The sequence below is a fragment of the Macaca fascicularis genome, chromosome 17 (assembly GCF_037993035.2).
Source record: "Macaca fascicularis isolate 582-1 chromosome 17, T2T-MFA8v1.1".
NCBI classification, from domain to species: Eukaryota; Metazoa; Chordata; class Mammalia; order Primates; family Cercopithecidae; genus Macaca; species Macaca fascicularis.
The window spans coordinates 12100508-12119348 of NC_088391.1; the positions used below are offsets into that span (position 1 = coordinate 12100508).

At 38.8% G+C, this 18841-nt stretch overlaps 1 protein-coding gene across 1 annotated transcript in view; it reads left to right on the forward strand.

The window, feature by feature from the left end:
• The window catches only part of BRCA2 (BRCA2 DNA repair associated), a 92896-nt gene extending 74130 nt beyond the window's left edge, over positions 1-18766 (forward strand). The window contains exons 25-27 of the mRNA XM_005585600.5: positions 12991-13235; positions 15111-15257; positions 16693-18766. Coding sequence (XP_005585657.3) covers positions 12991-13235; positions 15111-15257; positions 16693-17313 — 1013 coding nt within the window. The 3' untranslated portion in view covers positions 17314-18766. The remainder of the gene's footprint in view (positions 1-12990; positions 13236-15110; positions 15258-16692) is intronic.
• The last annotated feature ends 75 nt before the right edge of the window (positions 18767-18841 follow it).

The following is an 18841-nucleotide window of genomic DNA, read 5'->3' on the forward strand; positions in this document are numbered from 1 at the left end:
CATTCTTTTTCACTTTCAGTATAGTATGCAGTAAATTACATGAGATACTCAACACTTTTTTTTTTTTTTTTAAATAAAACAGGCCTTGTGTTAGATTATTTTGCTCAACTGTAGGCTAATATAAGTGTTCTGAACACCTTTAAGGTAGGCTAGGCTAAGCTCTATGCTCAGTAGGTTAAATGTATTAAATGCATTTTTTTTTTTTTTTTTGAGATTGAAAGTCACATTTATTGCCACGTGAAGGAAAGCCAATTAAGTCAAATTGATTAATGTTTGCAGAGTATATCTGTTTCGATCCTTTTGTTTTTAATCTACCTTGTCATATTTAAAGTGAGTTTCCTATAAGGAAGAAATAGTCGGGTTATAATTTTTTTTTAAATTTATTTATTATTATTATACTTTAAGTTGTAGGGTACATGTGCATAACGTGCAGGTTTGTTACATATGTATACTTGTGCCATGTTGGTGTGCTGCACCCATCAACTCGTCATTTACATCAGGTATAACTCCCAATGCAATCCCTCCCCCCACACCCCTCCCCATGATAGGCCCCGGTGTGTGATGTTCCCCTTTCTGAGTCCAAGTGATCTCATTGTTCAGTTCCCACCTATGAGTGAGAACATGCGGTGTTTGGTTTTCTGTTCTTGTGATAGTTTGCTAAGAATGATGGTTTCCAGCTGCATCCATGTCCCTACAAAGGACACAAACTCATCCTTTTTGATGGCTGCATAGTATTCCATGGTGTATATGTGCCACATTTTCTTAATCCAATCTGTCACTGATGGACATTTGGGTTGATTCCAAGCCTTTGCTATTGTGAATAGTGCCGCAATAAACATACGTGTGCATGTGTCTTTATAGCAGCATAATTTATAATCCTTTGGGTATATACCCAGTAATGGGATGGCTGGGTCATATGGTACATCTAGTTCTAGATCCTTGAGGAATCGCCATACTGTTTTCCATAATGGTTGAACTAGTTTACAATCCCACCAACAGTGTAAAAGTGTTCCTATTTCTCCACATCCTCTCCAGCACCTGTTGTTTCCTGACTTTTTAATGATCGCCATTCTAACTGGTATGAGATGGTATCTCATTGTGGTTTTGATTTGCATTTCTCTGATGGCCAGTGATGATGAGCATTTTTTCATGTGTCTGTTGGCTGTATGAATGTCTTCTTTTGAGAAATGTCTGTTCATATCCTTTGCCCACTTTTTGATGGGGTTGTTTGTTTTTTTCTTGTAAATTTGTTTGAGTTCTTTGTAGGTTCTGGATATTAGCCCTTTGTCAGATGAGTAGATTGCAAACATTTTCTCCCATTCTGTAGGTTGCCTGTTCACTCTGATGGTAGTTTCTTTTGCTGTGCAGAAGCTCTTTAGTTTAATGAGATCCCATTTGTCAATTTTGGCTTTTGCTGCCGTTGCTTTTGGTGTTTTAGACATGAAGTCTTTGCCCATGCCTATGTCCTGAATGGTACTACCTAGGTTTTCCTCTAGGATTTTTATGGTATTAGGTCTAACATTTAAGTCTCTAATCCATCTTGAATTAATTTTCGTATAAGGAGTAAGGAAAGGATCCAGTTTCAGCTTTCTACTTACGGCTAGCCAATTTTCCCAGCACCATTTATTAAATAGGGAATCCTTTCCCCATTTCTTGTTTCTCTCAGGTTTGTCAAAGATCAGATGGCTGTAGATGTGTGGTATTATTTCTGAGGACTCTGTTCTGTTCCATAGGTCTATATCTCTGTTTTGGTACCAGTACCATGCTGTTTTGGTTACTGTAGCCTTGTAGTATAGTTTGAAGTCAGGTAGCGTGATGCCTCCAGCTTTGTTCTTTTGACTTAGGATTGTCTTGGAGATGCGGGCTCTTTTTTGGTTCCATATGAACTTTAAAGCAGTTTTTTCCAATTCTGTGAAGAAACTCATTGGTAGCTTGATGGGGATGGCATTGAATCTATAAATTACCTTGGGCAGTATGGCCATTTTCACGATACTGATTCTTCCTATCCATGAGCATGGTATGTTCTTCCATTTGTTTGTGTCCTCTTTGATTTCACTGAGCAGTGGTTTGTAGTTCTCGTTAAAGAGGTCCTTTACATCCCTTGTAAGTTGGATTCCTAGGTATTTTATTCTCTTTGAAGCAATTGTGAATGGAAGTTCATTCCTGATTTGGCTCTCTGTTTGTCTGTTACTGGTGTATAAGAATGCTTGTGATTTTTGCACATTAATTTTGTATCCTGAGACTTTGCTGAAGTTGCTTATCAGCTTAAGGAGATTTTGGGTTGAGACAATGGGGTTTTCTAAATATACAATCATGTCATCTGCAAACAGGGACAATTTGACTTCTTTTCCTAACTGAATACCCTTGATTTCTTTCTCTTGCCTAATTGCCCTAGCCAGAACTTCCAACACTATGTTGAATAGGAGTGGTGAGAGAGGGCATCCCTGTCTTGTGCCAGTTTTCAAAGGGAATTTTTCCAGTTTTTGCCCATTCAGTATGATATTGGCTGTGGGTTTGTCATAAATAGCTCTTATTATTTTGAGGTACGTTCCATCAATACCGAATTTATTGAGCGTTTTTAGCATGAAGGGCTGTTGAATTTTGTCAAAAGCCTTTTCTGCATCTATTGAGATAATCATGTGGTTCTTGTCTTTGGTTCTGTTTATATGCTGGATTATGTTTATTGATTTGCGAATGTTGAACCAGCCTTGCATCCCAGGGATGAAGCCCACTTGATCATGGTGGATAAGCTTTTTGATGTGTTGCTGAATCCGGTTTGCCAGTATTTTATTGAGGATTTTTGCATCGATGTTCATCAGGGATATTGGTCTAAAATTCTCTTTTTTTGTTGTGTCTCTGCCAGGCTTTGGTATCAGGATGATGTTGGCCTCATAAAATGAGTTAGGGAGGATTCCCTCTTTTTCTATTGATTGGAATAGTTTCAGAAGGAATGGTACCAACTCCTCCTTGTACCTCTGGTAGAATTCAGCTGTGAATCCATCTGGTCCTGTACTTTTTTTGGTTGGTAGGCTATTAATTATTGCCTCAATTTCAGAGCCTGCTATTGGTCTATTCAGGGATTCAACTTCTTCCTGATTTAGTCTTAGAAGAGTGTAAGTGTCCAGGAAATTATCCATTTCTTCTAGATTTTCCAGTTTATTTGCGTAGAGGTGTTTATAGTATTCTCTGATGGTAGTTTGTATTTCTGTGGGGTCGGTGGTGATATCCCCTTTATCATTTTTAATTGCGTCGATTTGATTCTTCTCTTTTCTTCTTTATTAGTCTTGCTAGTGGTCTGTCAATTTTGTTGATCTTTTCAAAAAACCAACTCCTGGATTCATTGATTTTTTGGAGAGTTTTTTGTGTCTCTATCTCCTTCAGTTCTGCTCTGATCTTAGTTATTTCTTGCCTTCTGCTAGCTTTCGAATGTGTTTGCTCTTGCTTCTCTAGTTCTTTTAATTGCGATGTTAGAGTGTCCATTTTAGATCTTTCCTGCTTTCTCTTGTGGGCATTTAGTGCTATAAATTTCCCTCTACACACTGCTTTAAATGTGTCCCAGAGATTCTGGTATGTTGTATCTTTGTTCTCATTGGTTTCAAAGAACATCTTTATTTCTGCCTTCATTTCGTTATGTACCCAGTAGTCATTCAGGAGCAGGTTGTTCAGTTTCCATGTAGTTGAGCGGTTTTGATTGAGTTTCTTAGTCCTGAGTTCTAGTTTGATTGCACTGTGGTCTGAGAGACAGTTTGTTATAATTTCTGTTCTTGTACATTTGCTGAGGAGTGCTTTACTTCCAATTACGTGGTCAATTTTGGAGTAAGTACGATGTGGTGCTGAGAAGAATGTATATTCTGTTGATTTGGGGTGGAGAGTTCTATAGATGTCTATTAGGTCTGCTTGCTGCAGAGATGAGTTCAATTCCTGGATATCCTTGTTAACTTTCTGTCTCGTTGATCTGTCTAATGTTGACAGTGGAGTGTTGAAGTCTCCCATTATTATTGTATGGGAGTCTAAGTCTCTTTGTAAGTCTCTAAGGACTTGCTTGATGAATCTGGGTGCTCCTGTATTGGGTGCATATATATTTAGGATAGTTAGCTCTTCCTGTTGAATTGATCCCTTTACCATTATGTAATGGCCTTCTTTGTCTCTTTTGATCTTTGATGGTTTAAAGTCTGTTTTATCAGAGACTAGTATTGCAACCCCCGCTTTTTTTTGTTCTCCATTTGCTTGGTAAATCTTCCTCCATCCCTTTATTTTGAGCCTATGTATGTCTCTGCGTGTGAGATGGGTCTCCTGAATACAGCAGACTGATGGGTCTTGACTCTTTATCCAGTTTGCCAGTCTGTGTCTTTTAATTGGAGCATTTAGTCCATTTACATTTAAGGTTAAGATTGTTATGTGTGAACTTGATCCTGCCATTATGATATTAACTGGTTATTTTGCTCGTTAGTTGATGCAGTTTCTTCCTAGCCTCGATGGTCTTTACATTTTGGCATGCTTTTGCAATGGCTGGTACCGGTTGTTCCTTTCCATGTTTAGTGCTTCCTTCAGGGTGTCTTGTAAGGCAGGCCTAGTGGTGACAAAATCTCTAAGCATTTGCTTATCTGTAAAGGATTTTATTTCTCCTTCACTTATGAAACTTAGTTTGGCTGGATATGAAATTCTGGGTTTAAAATTCTTTTCTTTAAGAATGTTGAATATTGGCCCCCACTCTCTTCTGGCTTGTAGAGTTTCTGCCGAGAGGTCTGCTGTTAGTCTGATGGGCTTCCCTTTGTGGGTAACCCGACCTTTCTCTCTGGCTGCCCTTAAGATTTTTTCCTTCATTTCAACTTTGGTGAATCTGGCAATTATGTGTCTTGGAGTTGCTCTTCTCGAGGAGTATCTTTGTGGCGTTCTCTGTATTTCCTGGATTTGAATGTTGGCCTGCCCTACTAGGTTGGGGAAGTTCTCCTGGATGATATCCTGAAGAGTGTTTTCCAACTTGGTTCCATTTTCCCCCTCACTTTCAGGCACCCCAATCAGATGTAGATTTGGTCTTTTTACATAATCCCATACTTCTTGCAGGCTTTGTTCATTTCTTTTTCTTCTTTTTTCTTTTGGTTTCTCTTCTCGCTTCATTTCATTCATTTGATCCTCAATCGCAGATACTCTTTCTTCCAGTTGATCGAGTCGGTTACTGAAGCTTGTGCATTTGTCACGTATTTCTCGTGTCATGGTTTTCATCTCTTTCATTTCGTTTATGACCTTCTCTGCATTAATTACTCTAGCCATCAATTCTTCCACTTTTTTTTTCAAGATTTTTAGTTTCTTTGCGCTGGGTACGTAATTCCTCCTTTAGCTCTGAGAAATTTGATGGACTGAAGCCTTCTTCTCTCATCTCGTCAAAGTCATTCTCCGTCCAGCTTTGATCCGTTGCTGGCGATGAGCTGCGCTCCTTTGCCGGGGGAGATGCACTCTTATTTTTTGAATTTCCAGCTTTTCTGCCCTGCTTTTTCCCCATCTTTGTGGTTTTATCTGCCTCTGGTCTTTGATGATGGTGATGTACTGATGGGGTTTTGGTGTAGGTGTCCTTCCTGTTTGATAGTTTTCCTTCTAACAGTCAGGACCCTCAGCTGTAGGTCTGTTGGAGATTGCTTGAGGTCCACTCCAGACCCTGTTTGCCTGGGTATCAACAGCAGAGGCTGCAGAAGATAGAATATTTCTGAACAGCGAGTGTACCTGTCTGATTCTTGCTTTGGAAGCTTCCTCTCAGGGGTGTACTCCACCCTGTGAGGTGTGGGGTGTCAGACTGCCCCTAGTGGGGGATGTCTCCCAGTTAGGCTACTCAGGGGTCAGGGACCCACTTGAGCAGGGAGTCTGTCCCTTCTCAGATCTCAACCTCCATGTTGGGAGATCCACTGCTCTCTTCAAAGCTGTCAGACAGAGAGTCTTTTGCGTCTGCAGAGGTTTCGGCTGTGTTTGTTATTGCCCTGTCCCCAGAGGTGGAGTCTACAGAGACAGGCAGGTTTCCTTGAGCTGCTGTGAGCTCCACCCAGTTCGAGCTTCCCAGCAGCTTTGTTTACCTACTTAAGCCTCAGCAATGGCGGGCGCCCCTCCCCCAGCCTCGCTGCTGCCTTGCCGCGAGATCGCAGACTGCTGTGCTAGCAATGAGGAAGGCTCCGTGGGTGTGGGACCCTCCCGGCCAGGTGTGGGATATGATCTCCTGGTGTGCCTGTTTGCTTAAAGCGCAGTATTGGGGTGGGAGTTACCCGATTTTCCAGGTGTTGTGTGTCTCAGTTCCCCTGGCTAGGAAAAGGGATTCCCTTCCCCCTTGCGCTTCCCAGGTGAGGCAGTGCCTCACCCTGCTTCAGCTCTCGCTGGTCGGGCTGCAGCAGCTGACCAGCACCGATCGTCCGGCACTCCCCAGTGAGATGAACCCAGTACCTCAGTTGAAAATGCAGAAATCACCGGTCTTCTGTGTCGCTCGCGCTGGGAGTTGGAGACTGTCGGGTTATAATTTTTTGTCCACTCTCTCAGCCTCTGTCCATTGATTGGATATTTACATCACCTACAATGAAGGTAATTATTGATATGCCAGCATTCAACTCTGTCATTTTATTATTTGTTTTCTATTTGCTTCTCCTGCTTTTCATTCCTCCATTTCTCTTTTCTTGCCTTCCTAAAGGTTACTTAAATATATTTTAGGATTCCATCTTGATTTATTTTTAGTGTTTTCGGGTATTTTTGTATGATTTTTGTAGTTGTTTCTCTAGGTGTTACAACATACATGTATGACTTAACAACAGTCTACTGGTATCAGTATTCTGTCACTCTAAGTGAAGTGTGAGAATTTTGCTTTCATTTTGATTTTGGAGGGAAAGGGATTGGATAGTGACCATATACAGACCTTTATCTTCCCTACTTTTAAATACTACTTTCTTGGATATCATAGTATTATAATTTTTATTTTAATCATCAAGCATAATTTATAAACTGCATGAGGAAATAGTAGTTTATCATATATGCCCATTTGTCAAACTCTTTCCATTGTTTCTTCCTCCATCCTATTGTCCTCAGTCCTGATGCTCTGAGAGTCCTCCTTTAATCTTCCCTTTTCTTTCTGAACAATTTCTTTTAGACAATCTTTGAGTTAGAGAAAATTCTTTTAGTTTTCTCTCATCTCAGAATATTTTCTTTCTCCTTTACTCCTTGAGAATTGTTTCAGGATATAGAATTTGTAGTTGATAATTTTTTCTTTCAGTACTTGAAAAATATTGTGCCACTTCCTTCTGGCCTCTGGTTTTAGATGAGAAATCTATCATCATTTAAATTGGTGTGTCCCTATTTAAATGCATTTTCAACTAACAACGGGTTTATTGTGACATAACCCCATCATAAGTAGTCCTCAACTGTGTTTCCAGATAAGGCTACATCCACAGGTACTGGGAATTAGTCACAAGGCATCCTGTAACATCCTGGAACCTTTCCTTATGTCAGTCAGTCCTGGTCACCTGTTTGTTCCCCTGCATTTTTTTCTCATTTCTGTTCAGAAGAAGAAAAAGGTAAAGATACTTCTTCTGTTGCTTTCCTTCAGATTTAGGAATAATAGAATTCTCAAAAATGTCATTTTACCAGTTTAGTTGGGGAAGGAGATTAGACTCTGAGCCTTCCTGTGCTTAGCTCTATGCATAATATTCTGTTTCTTTTTTTTTTTTTTTTTTTTTGGAGACGGAGTCTCGCTCTGTCGCCCAGGCTGGAGTGCAGTGGCCAGATCTCAGCTCACTGCAAGCTCCGCCTCCCGGGTTCACGCCATTCTCCTGCCTCAGCCTCCCAAGTAGCTGGGACTACAGGCGCCCGCCACCTCGCCCGGCTAGTTTTTTGTATTTTTTAGTAGAGACGGGGTTTCACTGTGTTAGCCAGGATGGTCTCGATCTCCTGACCTCGTGATCCGCCCGTCTCGGCCTCCCAAAGTGCTGGGATTACAGGCTTGAGCCACCGCACCCGGCCAATATTCTGTTTCTTAATCACCAGATTTTAAATTTTATATCATTATATGCCATGTTTGTAGGTTTTAGGTGAATGTTTCCTTTTTAAAATTTAATTTGTTGTTAAAGTTCTATTAGAAAGTTTCAAGGAGCCACCTTAAACCAGAATTCTTTAACACCCAGATCTAGTCATGATGCCTCCCAGCTTAAAATCTTCAGTGGTCCCCTGTCCCTTAGAAAATGAAACCCAGACTCTTTCATATACCCCCAAAACCATTCAACTTCCTGCCTTAAACCACCACCATACACACGTCAGCTAAACTCTTTAATTTTAGGCTGGGCACAGTAGCTAATGCCTGTAATCCCAGGACTTTGGGAGGCTGAGGCGGGAGGCTCACAAGGCTAAGGGTTTGAGACAAGCCTGGGCAACATAGTGAGATTCTGTCTCTACAAAAATAAAAACTAAATTTAAAAAAAAGAACTACTTTAAAACATAATAAAACAAACTACAATTTCATACTCCTTATGCACAATAACATTTAATGCTTCCTACCTTTAAAAATGTTCTTTGTTTTCCTTAGAATGCTCTTTTGTTCTCCCCCTTTTGATGAATTCGTCCTATTCATTATTTAGCTCAAATATTACCTCCCTAGTCAGATGCTTACAGTCTGGGTTAGATCCTCCTTTCTCCAGCTTTTGAAGCATTTTGTTTGGCTGTTTCAGCACTTGTCACATGGTCCATGATCCTACCTGTACATTTCTAAATAAGCCGCCTGCTAGCCCCAGTAATACAATGATCTCTTCAAGGACAGGGAGTCAGTTTGGATCTCTACTTCCACTTCGGACGTCATGGGTTGAAGCAGGGGTCAGTTGTTGAAAACTCCAGGTATACAGCATCTCATACAGTTCTCATAGTCACACTGTTCATTTGCTGTTATCATTCCACTTGACAGATGGGTAAACTGGAGCTCAGAGAGGTTAAGTAGCCTGCTCAGGGTCACAATGCTATAAATTGATTTGAACTCATACTTTCAGGCCCTAAAGCTCTTACATTCTTTCTTATACTTCATACTGACATATATCAGTTATACAAAAGCAACATGAGCATTTGAGAGTTGGGCTTAAAGCAGGGACATCTATATTTTTAATGCTTTGTTACTGTATTACAGAAACACTGTGATATATAATGAGTTAATTAAATGAGAACATTTCTTAGGTTGGGAAAGATTTGTTTTGGGGAAAGCCTGTTTCCCTGGGAAACAGACTTACAGATTTCATGTAGGAGATTAGAAAATGCCCTTAGGAACAGCACCTGTGAGGAAGCAAATGCAGCAGGATTGGGCAGAAGGAGAAGAAAGGTTCAGTCAATCCCACAGGGACTTCTGGAGCTGGGACTTGGGAGTCATGCTAGCCTGAGGCAAGAGCCAGCCATTGCATACTGGCTCCTCCAGGGAGGGGCGTAGCCTTAAGCAAGACAATGCCTTTCAACAGAGGGCAAGTCCAAGAGGGAACTCAGAAGTAAATTGTCAATAGCTAGCACTCCCCAGAAGCTGGAGGATCACGTGCCTTGGTCCGGAAGGGGATCTGCACCCGCACCATGGCATCCACTCCAGGTGGAATCTGACAGTGGTTTTATAAATTGCTAAGTCCTTTATTGTTTCAATGAAATTTTCTGAAAGGAATTTAAAAGATTTGAAGAATTCTATGCAAGTTCAGAGTAGGCCAGACCACAAAGCTGCAAGTTTCTTCTTATCCTTTTACCTTGTGAAGATTTACCTAGTGTAGGATTCTAAAAGTGTTACACTAAAAATTCTTCCAGTTGTTATCAGTTGTACAAGATGCATGATAATTGAAGAAATAAGTAAGGCTTCCATTTCTTTTGATGGAATTTGATCCAGACATGAAACCTCCACTTATGAAAAAGTGAAATGAGGAAACTACACTGTTTAGGTTTTATTTTTCTGTATGTTAAATGTTTTTCAATAAACATGTATTTTATAATTGGGGAAAACAAGATATATATATATATATATATATTTTTTTTTTTTTTTTTTTTTGAGACAGAGTCTCGCTCTGTCGCCCAGGCTGGAGTGCAGTGGCCAGATCTCAGCTCACTGCAAGCTCCGCCTCCCGGGTTCACGCCATTCTCCTGCCTCAGCCTCCCTAGCAGCTGGGACTACAGGCGCCGCCACCTTGCCCGGCTAGTTTTTTGTATTTTAAAGTAGAGACAGGGTTTCACCGTGTTAGCCAGGATGGTCTCAATCTCCTGACCTCGTGATCTGCCCGCCTCGGCCTCCCAAAGTGCTGGGATTACAGGCGTGAGCCACCGCGCCCGGCCAACAAGATATATTTTAAAAGGACATTTGGGAGAAGGACAGTACTATCATCAAGTTTTGAATATAATTAGAGGCAAATTCCAAAATTAGAAAATGGAACATGCTTGAGAAACTTATAAGTTCTTTAAAAGCAGTGTTTAAAATTAAGATCCATTAAATACATTTACTTGTAAAATGAAAAGAAAGAAAAGATGAACCAACACTTGCAATAGGATAAACAAGTCCTTATCTGAGAATGACATTTCCATTCCCTGTTATTTATAAGGGGTACATAATTCTCAGAGTAACAAAAGCAAGAAAGTATAAATAGTAGAATTAAATGCTTAGTGCCTCTTCCAACTCTAGCTTTCCTAGCCTCAGTTCTATCCTGGTTTATCCCAGGATAGAATAATGGATGGCACCTACCCATCTTTCACTTTAGAATTTTATAACTCTTGGCCAGGCGCGGTGGTTCACACCTGTAATCCCAGCACTTTGGGAGGCCAAGGCAGGCGGATCACTTGAGGCCAGGAGTTCAAGACCAGCCTGGCCAACATGGCTTGAACCTGGGAGGCGGAGGCTGCAGTGACCCAAGATTGCACCACTGCACCCCAGCCTGGGCCACAGAGCGATACTCCGTCTCAAAAATAAAAATAAAAAAATTTATAACTCTTTTTATTTTGAACTAATTTCAGACCTTTAAAAAAGTTGCAGAAATAATGGAATTTTCAAATATTCCTCACCTAGCTTCCCCTGTTAACATCTTGCATAACTGTAGTACAGTTAGAATCAGAAAGTTAATAGTGGTATAATTATTACCCATAGTGTAGATGTATTTGAAAAATTATTTGAGTTAAAAGTATTTTACCCTGTTTCCCCTTTTTTGTTCTAGGATCCCACATTGCATTTAGTCATTTTTTTCCCCTGTATTTTCTACCAATCTTTAACACTTCCTGTCTTTTTTTTCATGATCATTATGCTTTTCAGTGGACTGATCAGTTATTTTGTAGCATTCCCCTCAATTTGAGTTCGTCTGATGTTTTCTCATGACTAGGATGAAGTTATGCATTTCTGGCAAGACTACCACTGAAGTGATGATGTGTCTTTCTCAGTGCATCATATCAAGGGGTTAATGATGTTGATCTTAATCACTTGGTTAAGGTGGTATCTGCTGGGTTTCTCTTCTGTAAAATAACTTCCTTTTTCTTTGTGGTTAATAAATATCTTGGGGGAGATTCTTTGAGACTGAATCCTATTTCACATCAAACTTTAGCATTCATCAGTTGATTTTGTTTGCAACAATTGTTACTGTGGTATTTGCCTAATTATGATTTTTCCCCCTTTCTTTCCTTCTACATTAATTGGAATTCATTGGAATTCTATAAGAAAAAGCTGTGCGCTTTCCTCCAGTGTACTTATTTGGTTATTTATATCAGTGTGGACTTAAGAACATTTATTTTATTCTGCAGGTTAAAATTTCATGCCTTCATTATTTTATTGTTTAACTTTTTTTTTAGTTTTGACCATTAGGAGCTTTTTCATATGGACTCCTGTGTTTTTTCAACAAGCTTTCTTCACTTTTTGAACACTTCCCTATTTTTTGACATCATAAGATGTTCCAAGTTCATCTTGTATGTTCCCTGCCCTAGTCTTGGAATCAGCCATTTCTCTTGGCTCCTTTTTTTAGTAGAAAATGGTGTTTAGATCCAAGATCTGGTTGCTAGATATGCTCATTACTTTACTGTGTAGGCATCAGTACTGCCAGGCCCTCTCAGCATACAGAGGTGGGAAATGTTTGTCTTCCATTTTGGATTCCCTCGTTATCTAGTTGGATTTGTTTGTTGATTGGTTTGTTGGGCATGTGAAATATCACTGTGGTTCTTGGAGTCAGACCTGTACAAAAAGATATACTTAATGTCACTTCCTCCTCATCCCTGCAGTCCCAATCCTAATCCTCCTTTTTCCCCCACTCACACCCTGTTCCTTTAGTTTCTGGTTTATCCTTCCTGATTTCTTTTGCTCAACTGAACAGATACATGTATATTTTCTTATATCCCTTCTTCCTTATAAGAAGGGGAACATACTCTAGCCTTTCTTTTGTGCTTTTCTTTTTTAACTCAACACTGTATCCTGGAAATCAGTTCATAGAAATCGTCCTCACCCTTTTACAGCTACGTGGTACACCATTGTTTGGATGTACCATAGTTTATCCAACTCTATCCTGTATATGTATAAAAGCTGCTTCCAATATTTTATCATTATAGTGTTTCAGTGAGTAACCTTGTTCACAGGTGTTTTCATGAATCTTATGTTCATGTGTATTTTACTGTTATTAGAGGTCTATCTTCAGAGTGGAGTACAAGAAATGGGATTACAGGATGGAAAGGTAAATGCATATGTGACTTTGCTAGGTGTTGCCAAATTTATCTCCAGAAAGCTTGCACAGATCCGCACTCCTGTCAGCAATGTGTGTGTATACCTACTTCCACATGACCTCAGTAAAAGAATGTGTTGTCATATTGGTATTGAAATTTTAGCACTGTAAGTAACAGGTCATTTTGGAAAACCTGAGCTTTCACCAAATTCAGTTATTTTGATTTGCTTTTACTATTAGCATATACCAAAATAAATAGGCATATTAGAGGTTCCTTCCTTGCATCTTAAAATTCATCTAACACATCTATAATAACATTTTTTTTTCTCCATTCTAGGACTTGCTCCTTTCATCTATTTGTCAGACGAATGTTATAATTTACTGGCAATAAAGTTTTGGATAGATCTTAATGAAGACATTATTAAGCCTCATATGTTAATTGCTGCAAGCAACCTCCAGTGGCGACCAGAATCCAAATCAGGTCTTCCTACTTTATTTGCTGGAGATTTTTCTGTGTTTTCTGCTAGTCCGAAAGAGGGCCACTTTCAAGAGACATTCAACAAAATGAAAAATATTGTTGAGGTAAGTTTACTTTTCAGCATTACCACACATTTTGGTATTTTTCTATTTTGACAGTCAAGTATCAAGGAAATAGCTTTTACACAAATTGGATAGTTGAGGTAGTATGTGAGGTAAAGTTTAATTATATATTTATTGCCCATGAACCTCAGGAGATGGGGGAATGGGGAAATGACAGCAACTAGAAAGAGAAGAATGACTTGAAGGGAAATGAGTTAGGAGAATTTGTGAGAAGGATGTTCAGAAATGCAGACTATGTAAGAAAACTGGAAATTGGTTACAAGAATAATATGAGTTATCTGTGGTTTGCAGCAGTTGGCATTGTGGTTAGTTAATAATATGGAGACTACAGGTTTACATTTAAACTCCATATCTAGTGTTTTATACAGATTATATCTCTTTGATTTGAATTAATCCCAGATAAGAGACACTGAAATTATTTTCCCTAGATCATGTATCCATTTTCTGCTTAAATCTGTATATACATTATATAATATTAGCTGGTGTATTGAGTGTTTACTATGTGTCAGACCTTGTTCTAACCTTCTCATTTCATTCTCCCACAACCCTATGAGGTAGGGAACTGTTTTTCTATTTTATCAGTGAGAAACAGGGTAAATGGCTTGCCTTAGGTCAAATGCCAAGTTAGTAAAACTAGGATTCATACTTAGGCCACCAAATGCAGAACCCAAACTAGGAACTGCTATGCAATGCTGCTTCCCAGTAAAATTTGAGATTTCATGAATTGGTGACTAGTGAAGAATACACAAAAAATAAGCCTCCTAATTCTATAGTTTAATATTTGAAATGTGTGTTATTCAGAATTTATATAAAAATATTTTTTTAAAGCATTAGAATAGCTGTATAAAGAAAGCTATGTTGAGTTGTATTCATTATTTAGTTCCTATACAGTGTATCTACTACTTACACCCCAGATTTTCTTTCTTTTTTTTTTTTTTGGAGACAGTCTTGCTTTGTCATCCCCAGGCTGGAGTGCAGTAGCACAATCTCAGCTCACTGCAGTCTGCACCTCCTGGGTTCAAGCGATTCTCTTGCCTCACCCTCCCAAGTAGTTGGGACTACAAATGCGTGTCACCACGCCCAGCTAACTTTTGTATTTTTAGTAGAGACAGGGTTTCACCATGTTGGGCAGTCTGGTCTCGAACTCCTGGCCTCAAGTGATCTGCCCACCTTGGCTTCCCAAAGTGCTGGGATTACAGGCATGAGCCACTGAGCCCGGCCTACACCCCACATTTTCTCTGAGCCATCTTCAAAGGCAGTTTACTAGTCCTGCTGAAGAGACAACTGTCATTTACATAGCATTTTAAAGTTTTACAAAATACTGTCATGAATTAGGTTAAACCATATGAAATTGCTGATATTTGACCAGCTGTGACTTTTCAAACAACAGTTTCATGTAGTTTAACCTATACATTATTTCAATTAATTCTTGGAACAGACGTGAGGTAGGTGAGGCAATTCTCTCTTTTTACTAACCTACGAAGTACCTTTATAGATGTGAGATGATTCCCAGCTATTAAGTAGTAAATAGAGCTGGGACTTGAGCCCCAATCTTCCAGCTTCAATTCAGATCATATGACAGCTTGCTGATTAAACTAGATGACTAAGGAGATCTCTTTCCTTCAGACACACATACTTTTTCTCTCTTCCCCTCTCCCTATCAGCTAGATTCCCCTAAATCACTGATACTGGTTTTGTAATTTTGCATTGGCATGTTTGATAATTGGTATCACATTTTTTTGGTTTTTCATTCTTTTTTGGTCTGAACTTTTCATTTCTGCTTTTAAAGGAAATACTTTCGGAAACAAACATGTGGGTTTGCAATTTATAAAGCAACTTTTCCGCTTATTTTCTTAGAATATTGATATACTTTGCAATGAAGCAGAAAACAAGCTTATGCATATACTGCATGCAAATGATCCCAAGTGGTCCACCCCAATTAAAGACTGGACTTCAGAGTCGTACACTGCTCAAATCATTCCTAGTACAGGAAATAAGCTTCTGGTAAGTTAATGTAAACTCAAGGAATATTATAAGTATTATATATGGAGGCCATCATATATTCTGTTGTATACCTAGTAAACATGGTAAAATGTAATTAAACTTAATTAGAAAGTGTTATGTGGTTCCTATAAATATAGGTTATTTAGAAATTTTATTTATTGAAGCAAGATATGAAACTTTGGGTGCAAACTTTCCAAACAGGTGCTTTCTTTTTTTTTTTTTTTTTTTTTTTTTTTGAGACGGAGTCTGGCTCTGTCGCCCGGGCTGGAGTGCAGTGGCCGGATCTCAGCTCACTGCAAGCTCCGCCTCCCGGGTTCCCGCCATTCTCCTGCCTCAGCCTCCCGAGTAGCTGGGACCACAGGCGCCCGCCACCTCGCCCGGCTAGTTTTTTGTATTTTTAGTAGAGACGGGGTTTCACCGTATTAGCCAGGATGGTCTCGATCTCCTGACCTCGTGATCTGCCCGTCTCGGCCTCCCAAAGTGCTGGGATTACAGGCTTGAGCCACCGCGCCCGGCCAGGTGCTTTCATATACATGTGATTGAAGTGTTTTTGCCTATTTATTTCACTGTTCCATACAATTAGGGTTGTTTCTAAGCTGTTTGTAAGCTGTTTCTAAGCTGTTTAAGTGGTTAAATCACAGTAGATGCAAATCAAGCTAAAGTCTTTAATATTGGCTAATGGCTGATTCTTAAATAGCTAATACTTGCTAAGGGTATCTATATTAACTCATTTAATCCTCATAACAACCCCATGAGATATAACCTACATCCTCACTTAACATTGTCAATAGGTTTTTGGAAACTGATTTTAAGGGAAGTGATGTATAACAAAACCATTTATTTTTCTCATCAGTGTTCTAACAAAATGATGTTGAAGGAAATGACATTGCCCAAAGACCTGCTATATATTGTTTGACTCAAAGTCACAGTTTCCAAGAACCTGTCAATGATGTTAAGTGAGGACTTTACTGTATTATCCTCATTTTATAGATGAGGAGACTCATCTATAGAGAGCATAGAGAGAGGTTAAGCAATTGCCTAATAAAGTCATAAAGCTAGAAAAGTAGATATTAGAACCCAGGTAGTGTGTGTTCTTAAGATGGCTTTAAAATGTTTATGTTTGTTTAATTTGTTAATAATAAAAAAGAAAAGATTGAAGCGTAAGTGGTGTCCACTACCTCCTTTTAATCTTTTACTGTGATTATTCCTCTTCTTCCTTTCTTTTAATGTCATTTTATATGCTCTTATGCAAAATTACTTCCATCTAGAATAGGAATAATGTGAATTGAAATCACCTAACCTATTAGCAATTAGGGGAGGGAGATTGTGTGTAATATTTGCGTGCTTAAATATTTTCAATGGAAAAAGTTACTTCGATTTAGTTTTTTATGTTAGTACGTAATTATGATAGGCTACGTTTTAATTTTTTTATCAGATATCTTCTCCTAATTGTGAGCTATATTATCAAAGTCCTTTATCACTTTGTATGGCCAAAAGGAAGTCTGTTTCCACACCTGTATCAGCCCAGATAACTTCAAAGTCTTGTAAAGGGGAGAAAGAGATTGATGACCAAAAAAACTGCAAAAGGAGAAGAGCCTTGGATTTCTTGAGTAGACTGCCTTTACCTCCACCTGTTAGTCCCATTTGTACATTTGTTTCTCCAGCTGCACAGAAGGCATTTCAGCCACCAAGGAGTTGTGGCACCAAAAACGAAACACCCATAAAGAAAAAAGAACTGAATTCTCCTCAGATGACTCCATTTAAAAAATTCAATGAAATTTCTCTTTTGGAAAGTAATTCAATAGCTGATGAAGAACTTGCATTGATAAATACCCAAGCTCTTTTGTCTGGTTCAACAGGAGAAAAACAATTTATATCTGTCAGTGAATCCACTAGGACTACTCCCACCAGTTCAAAAGATTATCTCAGACTGAAAAGACGTTGTACTACATCTCTGATCAAAGAACAGGAGAGTTCCCACTCCGATAAAGAAGAATGTGAGAATAATAAGCAGGACACAATTACAACTAAAAAATATGAGCATTTGCAAAGGTGACAATAAATTATTGACGCTTAACCTTTCCAGTTTGTAAAACTGGATATAATTTCAAACCACACGTTAGTATGTACGTTGCACAATGAGAAAAGAAATTAGTTTCAAATTTACCTAAGCATTTGTATATCAGATGTTCTTGGCCCAACTCTGTATTGGTATACTTTTGCTTCAGTTGCATATCTTCAAACTAAATGTAATTTATTAACTAATCAAGAAAACCATCTTTGGCCGAGCTCAGTGGCTCATGTCTGTAATCCCAACACTTTGAGAAGCTGAGGTGGGAGGAGTGCTTGAGGCTAGGAGTTCAAGACCAGCTTGGGCAACATAGGGAGACCCCCCATCTTTACAAAGAAAAAAAAGAGTGGGGAAAAAAAATCTTTAAATCTTTGGATTTGATCACTACAAGTATTATTTTACAAGTGAAATAAACACCATTTTCTTTTAGATTCTGTCATTAAATGAAATGAGGTCTCTTAGTACAGTTATTTTTATGCAAATAATTCCTTTTAGTTTAGCTACTATTTTAGGGAATTTTTTTTTAAAGGTAACTCACTATGAAATAGTTTTCCTTAATGCACATGTTGGTTCTGCTGTAGTTCCATCCTGTTCAAAAGGCAGGATGAATGTGATAGAGTGGTGTTTCCTTTTGAGCAATTCCTCATCCCTAAGTCAGCATGATTATAAGAAAAATAGAACCTTCAATGTAACTCTAATTCCTTTTTACTATTCCAGTGTGATCTCTGAAATTAAAAGTAAAAATTCAAATACTTTAAATCAGAAGATTTCATAGTTTTTTTTTCCCCCCAACAAAATGGTCATCCAAACTCAAACCTGAGAAAATATCTTGCTTTCAAATTGGCACTGATTCTGCCTGCTTTATTTTTAGCACTATCACAGGACCCAGAGCCTATGCCCTTTTAAACTTACCACAAAAGCAGATTAGTTCAATTTAAGATGATATTCTCATTTGTTATTTCTTTTTTTTTTTTTTGGAGATGGAGTCTCACTTTGTCGCCCGTGTTGGAGTGCAGTGGCATGATCTTGGCTCACTGCAGCCTCCACCTCCCGGGTTCAAGTAATTCTCCCACCTCAAGCCTCCCGAGTAGCTGGGATTACAGGGACACACCACCATGCCCAGCTAATTTTTGCATTTTTAGTAGAGATTGCATTTTACCATGTTCGCCAGGCTGGTCTCAAACTCCTGACCTCAGGTGATCCACCCGCCTCAGCCTCCCAAAGTGCTGGGATTATAGGCATGAGCCACCGCACGCAGCCTTACTTGTTACTTTCTTATGTTTAATAGAGAAAAGGGATAAAGCAGTTCTAACTAGGAGTTAATAGCATGAAGAAGTTCTTAAATCAGATGTTTTAATGCCTTCAATTTATATATAATATCATGTTTTCAAATCTAATTATAAATATGTTTAAAGCCAAGAATAAATCTTTTAAAAAATTAACTTGTTTCCTTCCATAACTGTGATCCATGATTTTTCTCTTCTGTAAAAAGCATTAACAAAAGTGTCTGTTT